The sequence below is a fragment of the Halyomorpha halys genome, unplaced genomic scaffold (genome assembly GCF_000696795.3).
Source record: "Halyomorpha halys isolate HHAL.00 unplaced genomic scaffold, Hhal_1.1 Scaffold680.1, whole genome shotgun sequence".
In the NCBI taxonomy this organism is placed as follows: Eukaryota; Metazoa; Arthropoda; class Insecta; order Hemiptera; family Pentatomidae; genus Halyomorpha; species Halyomorpha halys.
In genome coordinates, this window is record NW_027111055.1 from 144,270 (window position 1) to 152,990 (window position 8,721).

Here is an 8,721-nt window from a genome sequence, read left to right on the forward strand (position 1 = left end):
ATATAAGAAATATATATTATCCATAAGGAGCCCAAATAACTAAGTCTCACAAAAAATGGTCTTCAAACGCATAGGCGTGTGTGCATGTGCATGTGTGAGTGTGTGAACAGCCTAGCTCAAAACTGAAAGTTTGCACAAACAGGGATTACATATTTAAGACAGGTATATGCCTGGAATGTTACAACACTGCCAAGTCATGGCAGTAAGATCTCAAACTAACAGCCCTGATGAAGGCTAGAAATTCTGGCCGAAACGTTTAACTTAACACGTTTAACGATTAAATAAGTTACTTCAACTTATTTGTTTTAATTTGACCACACCCCCAACCATCTTCTCCTTGTATAAGTCATCCACAGTCAACTATCTCTCATGATTATGAATTCTAATCTATATAATTGTAGAAGGTAGTGGTGAGTCACTAAAAATACATTAATAAACTTTTTTTTTTCATTTTTTTTTTAATGTCTTTATTGAAATTTACAACTGTATATTATATAATACATTCAGTAAATTTGATCTTAGTTAAAATGGAGTGTTACAGGCGTGTAGAGCAACTACCCATTGGTAGCACTCTACATTAATAAACTGAATTTATAAATAAATGTTTTCCTGTCACCACAGTTACTATGTCAGTTTTCACCCTGCTACTCTATAGCCATTATAACCTAACTGTCCATTTATTGGTATGTAATGATTTGTTGAGCGATCAGTTCAATGGATTTTACAGTTTGATGGCCCAAGTTATTCGGTTTTGAAACAGTTTAAGCAAAAAATAATGAAAAAATACTTTACCACATTATTAGTATTATAAACTTTTTGTTGGTTTCATATCACATTATGTTGGTTCATGATCACATAATATAATATAAATTACTAATACTTGAAAAACTAAAAATGTTAAAATAAAAAATAATTTAATTTAAAAATAATTGACGTTACAACAGAAATAACCCTACTCATCCTAAGAGACAGAAAGTACTTGTGTCTCTAATTAAAAAAATTAATAGGTCCTTAGTGAAGATGAAGATTAAGAATATTGAAAGCTGGTGTAATTCAGAACATGTCAACATATAAAGAGCTTCTTGCATCTATTTGTATAAGCATTAAGAAAGTAAATTTATCAGAAGAGCCTTTCTTTTCTGGTCAGGAATAAAATATACCTTACTACTTCATTAAGTTTCAATATTTACAATGTCAATTTATCCTTTAGGATAGATAAATTTATTTTTTAATAAGGTAAGGGGAAATATTGCCATCATGAATAATAAAAATTAGTTGATTTGAAATAAGCAAGGATTAATTTCAACTCAAAGTAGAGTGGTAAATGAAAGCTGTGAGAAGTGCACACTGAACCAAAATTTTATTGATTTTTATTTAACAAATATTTTTGTATGTGTTATAGTGTACATAGGTTCTTTTGTAACATAAATACAACTGTGAAAGAATCTTTCGAATTTGGCATGTGATTTAATGGTCAAACTTCAATTTATATTTTCACTTTGGTAGGGTTAACCATATCCTTCTTAAAACAAAAATATAACATTCTGCTTTTTGAGGTATTGAGGGTAAAGGTGTCCCCTTAGCATTCTTAAGTCAGAAGCCTGTTTAAATCAGGTTAGATGGTTTGAAATATATTTCATGATGAACCAACAGAATAAATTTTGACCTTATGACCTTCACTGTGGCAGAAAGAGATTAGCCAACTACAGAATAAACCATCCTTCCTGCTCTAGTTGGAGTATATATGGATTTTAACCTCCAAATAAACAAACAAAAAATTTTAATTAACTCAAATAATCTTATCAACCTAAAGAAAGACTTCAAACTACCTGTAGTTTTAAGTGGTAAATATTTAAAACAAATTTAGCCATAACTTGTTCTGGATTGCTAAAAACTTCTTTCATGATGCCAAAATTTTTTTTTGTAAGAGGTAATATTTCTTTGAAAATATCTTTTCCAACAAATGTTCCCTAAACAAAGAATAACAACTTAGTATAGAAAAATCAATTTAAAAAAAAATATGATAACTGCAAATCTATAGAAAATTACCATCTGACTTTCTTCAATGAATGCATCAATACACTGTGAATAAGACTTGAAATGCATAAGAATATTTGCAATTTCTCTCATTCTGGTTGTTTCATGAACTCTATGTGATTTAACAAACTCTTCAATTAATGATCTTTCAATTTCGTCATATTTTAAACTGATTTTTGATCTTGCATCTTTAAATCTATATAAAAAAAAAAAGAATAATTACTAGCACAATTTGTTAGTTGAATTTATGAATTTGTAAATAAAATGGACGCACAGAAATCTAATGAGATTTAAAACCATCTGTACTAAATTGATTTTAAAAAAACTTACTTATCAGATGGAAGTTCTTGTGAGATCATGTGAAGTTTTTGTATAATATCAGCAGCTTCAAAGACCTAAAAATATAATTTTTTTTTTTTTAGATAATTGTTTTAATTGGTTGATTATAATACCTTCAGCAGTAAAAAAAAACAACTTGTATTTTTACCCATAATTCTAGTAAAACTATTTTTTTTTAAAATATTTGTAGTAATAATTAGTTTCTTCAAAGGTTAGTTAAACAAAGTCTAACTTTAATAAATCAATTATATAAATAATGCTGCATGAATAAATTATAAAGTATAAAGATAATACAGTAACACTATTTTAAAAACTGATAATTCTTCATTTACATCCGGTTTTCAGACACAGGATGGCCTTATAATGAGCACATTACACTCTTAAATGGAAACCATGTCAGACACAAATGAAATTACATTATGAATGTATTCCACCAGCACAGGATTGCATTCTTCACAAGATGCTCTTAGAGCTGATTTAAGTCATTTGGAAGAGACATCTCTAAATTGTTCAACAAATCCTATATCAGATTCATATCAGGAGATCGTGCAGACCAGTCCAAATAATTCTCAAATGTTTTAATAATCTGGTGCCAATTCTTTTGGTATTCGAGTATGTGTTATTCTGCACCAAAATGAACAGTTTGCCATAAGTGGAGCAGAAGGGACCATCGTTTCTAGGAGTATTTCCTCCATGTACTTCTGAACAGTCAGAGTCTCATTATCAATGAGAACCAATTTGGTACAAGCATTGAAATTTATTCCTCCCCAAATCATAACTAATTACTTTCAGAAGAGCAACAGTGATAAAGAGTACAAGGAGTGAATTGCTCTTCTGATCATTTCCACACTCGGTTCCAACTGTTTGAATGGTATAGACTGAAGCAAAACTTGTAGAATAGACAGCTCCCGATAGCTCTAAAGTGCAAGGGATATGGTGGTCAGTAAATAATCAAATTTATCTACAATGCCTTTTCAGGAGTTGGTGGACCTGCTCTAGGGTCCCTTACTCCAAGTCCATACTCCCTCAGTCTCCACCATATGGCATCTGAGCTAATCAGGGTATTTTACACTATTTGAAGCCTGTCCTGAACCTCACACTCAGTTAAATGGAGTTCCCTCAATACTGAGAGTGTAATTAAATGGTTGTTATATTGAGTTGTGGGTCTCTATTGGCCACTGCTAGCCCTCCTTTCATAGCCCCCTTTCTCACAGAAATAATGAAGTGCAACATGTATTTAAGAGTAACTTAGCTACTCCAAGTACTGGTGCAGTCTATCAGATGTTCGGACTTTCTCTGGCCAAGGTATCAACTCAGGGTATGTCTTCATTCGAAAAAACTATAATCCTTACCCAGAATACAAAAACGAAGTTTATTAATGACAACAAACTAATGATTAATCAGCTTACAGCTGAGCTCGATAAAATTGTCTTAAGACAAATGTGCAATTAACAATAACCTGAGCCTTATCTCGTGCCCTAATAATCCTGAAGGGATTATTTTAATAGACATGGTCCAAATCTATTCTGAACTAATCAGATTACTCACAAAACAGATTATTCATAATATGCCTTTAAAATAAAAATAATTAGTCAGTTTTGTTTTGGTTTGGTTTTTTTTTTTTTTTGGCTTCTGAGCGTATAGTCATAGCTAATAAACATGCTATATATAACTAATGATAGAATACAAAAGAAATAATTAGTGACCACAGAGTCTATTACTCATTGAAGCTATTGATATTTAAGATCATAATAGACTTTAAATTGATAATCGGCAATAACAAATTGTATTTTATAAGTATCAAATTCTAAGTCTCTTACCTCTTCTTTATTCGAAAAAACACTTGCAACAACAGGTCCTGGGCTAAGAAATTCACTAAAATATGCCATTAGCCTTTGGGCCTCAACAGCTCTAGATCTGGGGACATTAACACTTTCTAATTGATCACCTAAATGTATAACTTTAGTAGCAACAAAATTTATCCTTTCATCCAAATCTTGAAATAAAGCAACAGCTTCCTATGGAAATACATGATTATGTTAGTAACAGTAACGATTGCAATATTAATATAATAAGTATGATTATATTCTAAAACACTAATGTTAAAAAAAGACAATATATTGTTTAAATTTCAATATACATTCTAATTACATGAACTAAGCCCTCTTGACTTATCCCTATAGAACCAGATAAATGGGAAAGGGATGATAAAATGAAACATGGTTGGATAATCCAATTTATAAAAGTTATTGAGTGAAAAAAAAGAAAATTATTGGATAGATACAAAATTCAAGTATATAATTATCAACTTTAAATAGTAAATGAATTATAATTTATTTATGTAATGAGAGCGAATACACAAAAGATTAAAAAACTATAGCAAAGATATCATTATCATTCGAAGATTTCATCAGTTTCTAAAGCCAATAGTAATAAATAACTAATCAGTTAATCTCATTCCAATTCAGATATCATTAGGACTGGAAAACTTAAAATCACATAAATACAGGTCAGAAATATTACATCTCATATGAATAGTCTAAAAAAAGGCCAACCAAATAGAGATAAAACATCCAGGATTCAAAAATAGTCCAATACACATAATAATCAATCAAAGGAACAATGGAAACAACCTAATTAGAAAATCAGTTGTCTTTTTCCACCTCATAACTTATTGAGGGTTGAAAACTAAATCAAGTATTTTCTTCACTATAAATATCAATTAGATATACTTTACTGAGACTTCTAATGACTGAGATAATGATGTTTAGAAAGACTTATAGTAAAAGAGATTACTGAGATTACTTATCATTGAACCTTGACACTCTATTAGGAGTGCCATATATGATTTTCTTAAGTATTTGCTTGAATGTAAGCCATACCTTTTCCTCTTTTAAAATCAGTAGACATTTTTTAATTATTAAAACAACAAATTATATACTTTTTTTAAAATTTTGTTTTGAATTTTATCCTCATCTCCAATAAGCAAGGGCAATTCTAAAATTAGAATAACAAAGAGCCAGAAAGAAATGATTTAGAAATATTTTCTGATATATAATGATAGCATTAACAGCATTAAAACAGGTTAGAATATGTTTAACACAAAACTGACTTCTATTCACACAGTCATCCTTGTTTGAGAGTAATTTTGTTTACCTTATTTTTCTCCTGCAAATGGGCTATGTCTTGGAAATGATTAGCTTCTTCTTCCTTGCAAATCTGTTCAAGTTTTTCACATTTCTTACACTGACGATCTTGTAGAACTTGCAAATCCCTAAATCAACTCATAAATGAACATATGTATACATATTCATAGATATATTACTTATTATACTCTAATTTTTTAACTTAAACCATTTAGAAATGTTCATGCAATAACTTAAACATACAACAAATTTTTCAATTTGGAGGGTCTATATTAATTAATTTGGGTATTTAATCCAGGAAAACTAGAAAAACCCAGCATACTTCACAGATCTTTTTATTTCATAATTCGTTCTACACGATGTTTTTGACCATCATCAAAAATTTTTCTCACCTATTTCATTCAACCTCTAATAAATAACACATACTCCGAACAGTAGTGAACTAAATCCAAAATTATTGAAATCGAGTTAAGGGAGCAAAAGTGTTTGAGACTTACATCTTTTCATAATTTAAGAATGACAAATTCGAAAATGTTTTTTCTTAAAAACCAGCAAATATTGAAAAATGGGTGAAGTACTGGCACAATACTTCATGTCATTTTTCAATTTCAGGCGCTTTTTAAATATTCCTCAATTAAACTATATTAAGTATCCTCTTCCCATTTTAGGCAAATATTTCAAAAGTGATATAGGACCGTTACTCCCTGGGGACCTTCCTTAGTGGAGTGGGTCTGGCCTGGAAGGGTTGCCTTTTTTTGTGTTATGATCTCCTCTTGTGAGATTGTGACACATCGTACATTGACCAGCATACTCGCTTTTTTTCGATTTCAGGTACTTTTCTAAATATTGCTCAATTTAACTATCTTAACTAACTAACTTAAGTCTCCTCTTTCCGTTTTTAGAAAATATTTCAAAAGTGATATAGGACTGTCGCTTTCTGGAAGTATTAGTGGGGTAGGTTTGGCGGGAAGGATGACCTTTGTTTGTGATTATTTAATTAGGAAATATGAAATGTATCTTATTTTAAACATCTGAGAAATTAAGATGACAAGAAATACCTGGTTTTAGACCATGTCAACTGCAATTAGGCACTTGGCATTATGAGGGAGACTAAATGAATCACAGCTGGGCGATTTAAAGCTTACATTTAGTTTTAACTAGCTTCTCTCTTATAATATTATTATGTGCTGATTCAAAGTTTATGAGGAGGTGATGAATGCATAAATCAAAGTATGTTTTAAGTTTTGCATAACAGTGAATAATTGATCTATATTTATATATGTATATGTAGTTGACCACAAAAATTTAAATATTTGAAGATGGTCAGGGTTGCGGTCAAAAAAAGAACAAATAGCTTAAAACTATTTTAATGTCCGACGTTTCGTCCCACTTTGCAGGGCTGTTCAAAGCGAAAGGTTGAACCTATCTTAACTATATTTATATTTATATTCTATATTCTACAATATCCAATATATAATATTACCTACAACTTTGAATGCAGAGTTCAAGTGCCCCTGTAATTTAGCTGTCTTAACTTTTTACTAATGAGAAAAACTGTATTAGTAGAGCTTTAATGTGAGAGAACATTCTTTAACTATATTCATAGCAGTAAGTCTTAATGCTCACATTATTTTTTTTTTCAGGGCTTGATTTTGATACTAACACTTTCAGAGGCTTTATTTGTTTTAAGTCTTCCAATAGCATCATTGAGCTCTTCTTCATTTGAGCTTCAACATGCTTAAAATGTTCTTACATACAGTTATCTGATATCTTTTATACAAAATTTATTTTTGTGCAAATTTGCACTACTAGTTTGACTGGCTCTCAATTGAATTGAATTATTGAAGGGTAAAATGGCCTTCTAAACAATTCTTTATCCATCTGCTTTTGGGGTACATTGAACAACATGTCAAAACACCTCAAACTGATGAACACTTCAATGTGGATAATATCCAAACCAAAGATCCAGCCTGAGTGTAGAAACCCAACTCCATACAAAGATAGTGGTGGAGAGAACACTCAGTTATCACAAGAAAATTAACTACAACTCTTATTATATGATGCTGTAGACTTAAATGGTCAATTGCCTCCTCGATGAGTCTTCATCAGATCAATCAATCATGTGCAGCCTCTCACAAGTTGCAGGTGTCAAGCAGGCCCTGGCTACTGTCCTGTCCCGTTTTAATCATGGACTACCTCTTCCCCTGGTCTTGTATTCTCCTAACTCATGACTTCTTGGGGATCTCCTCTGCTGGCACTCATACAATGTGGCCAGTCAACCCTGTCGAACTTTTGTATCATTACATCTGCTCCCCTCCTGTATAGCCCATTAACCACCGCATTCATTTCCCTTCTTCAATTGCTGCAATCCTTCACAGGCCCAAATATGTACTAAAGGATTTTAAAAATAAGAAAAGCCTTTCCTCTGATCTTGTGACAGCCCACGACTCCAAGTAGTAGGTACTTACTGGTCTGACGAGAGTTCCATACAAATAAAGTGGGATAATGATGATATTCTAAAGGTGATTGTTCGGGCCAAAATAACACCTCTTATCATTGACTGATTTTTAAAGAGATTTTCTTTTCAGAGGCACTCTTTGAGCCCAGATACTTGAACTAGCCAAGTTAAGTGAACCTATCACTACCAGTTCCCATCCTGCTCCAAAATACTAGGTTTTTCCTTAGTCAAACATCATTCCAATCTCTTTTATAGATAATACTATCACATTCACTGCAGAAGTCTTATAAACAGGTGGAGATATTCTTCAGCATAGTCCGCCTGACATCTACCAATCTCTTTCAGCGAACAGGACTAACTTTAAAATTTTTTACAGAACTTATTAGGCATGCCAAAGAAATATAATTCCTTTCTAGTTAAAGCAATCCAGAATGTTTGCCCTTCACTCTTCCTTTACAGAAGATAGATGATGCCTTCTTTTCACAAAGTTGGCATTTTTTCTTTAATTCAATTGGTGAGAATAATGTAGTAGAGGGCTTTCTAACTCTGTCATGGATTTTACTAAATGAATTAGTTCCCTTTCTAATTCCAGTTCATACCTGGCTTATGAGTTTTTCCCTTATGATAGCGTCATAGGCTCCACTAAAATCAATAAACAGCATTCAATTAGCCTCCTAATATAGTTTCATCTTTTCTGAGAAGTACCACAGGGTGAAGTTACAATTGTAGAAATTAAATATA

General features: G+C 31.5%; 1 protein-coding gene across 3 annotated transcripts in view; it reads right to left on the reverse strand.

The window, feature by feature from the left end:
- Sec10 (Exocyst complex component Sec10) overlaps positions 1-8,721 on the reverse strand; it is a 30,693-nt gene that overhangs the window by 20,643 nt on the left and 1,329 nt on the right. For 2 of the 3 annotated variants that reach the window (XR_001343830.2, XM_014427913.2), the window contains exons 3-7: positions 5,533-5,650; positions 4,197-4,394; positions 2,368-2,432; positions 2,050-2,233; positions 1,830-1,970 (exon numbers count right to left, since the gene is read on the reverse strand). Coding sequence is in view for 2 of the 3 variants with exons in the window: in XM_014427913.2 (XP_014283399.1) it covers positions 1,830-1,970; positions 2,050-2,233; positions 2,368-2,432; positions 4,197-4,394; positions 5,533-5,650 (706 nt within the window). In the remaining variant the exon portion in view is untranslated. Of the gene's footprint in view, positions 1-1,829; positions 1,971-2,049; positions 2,234-2,367; positions 2,433-4,196; positions 4,395-5,009; positions 5,146-5,532; positions 5,651-8,721 lie in introns of those variants that run through there. The other variant, XM_014427914.3, reaches the window with a different exon arrangement.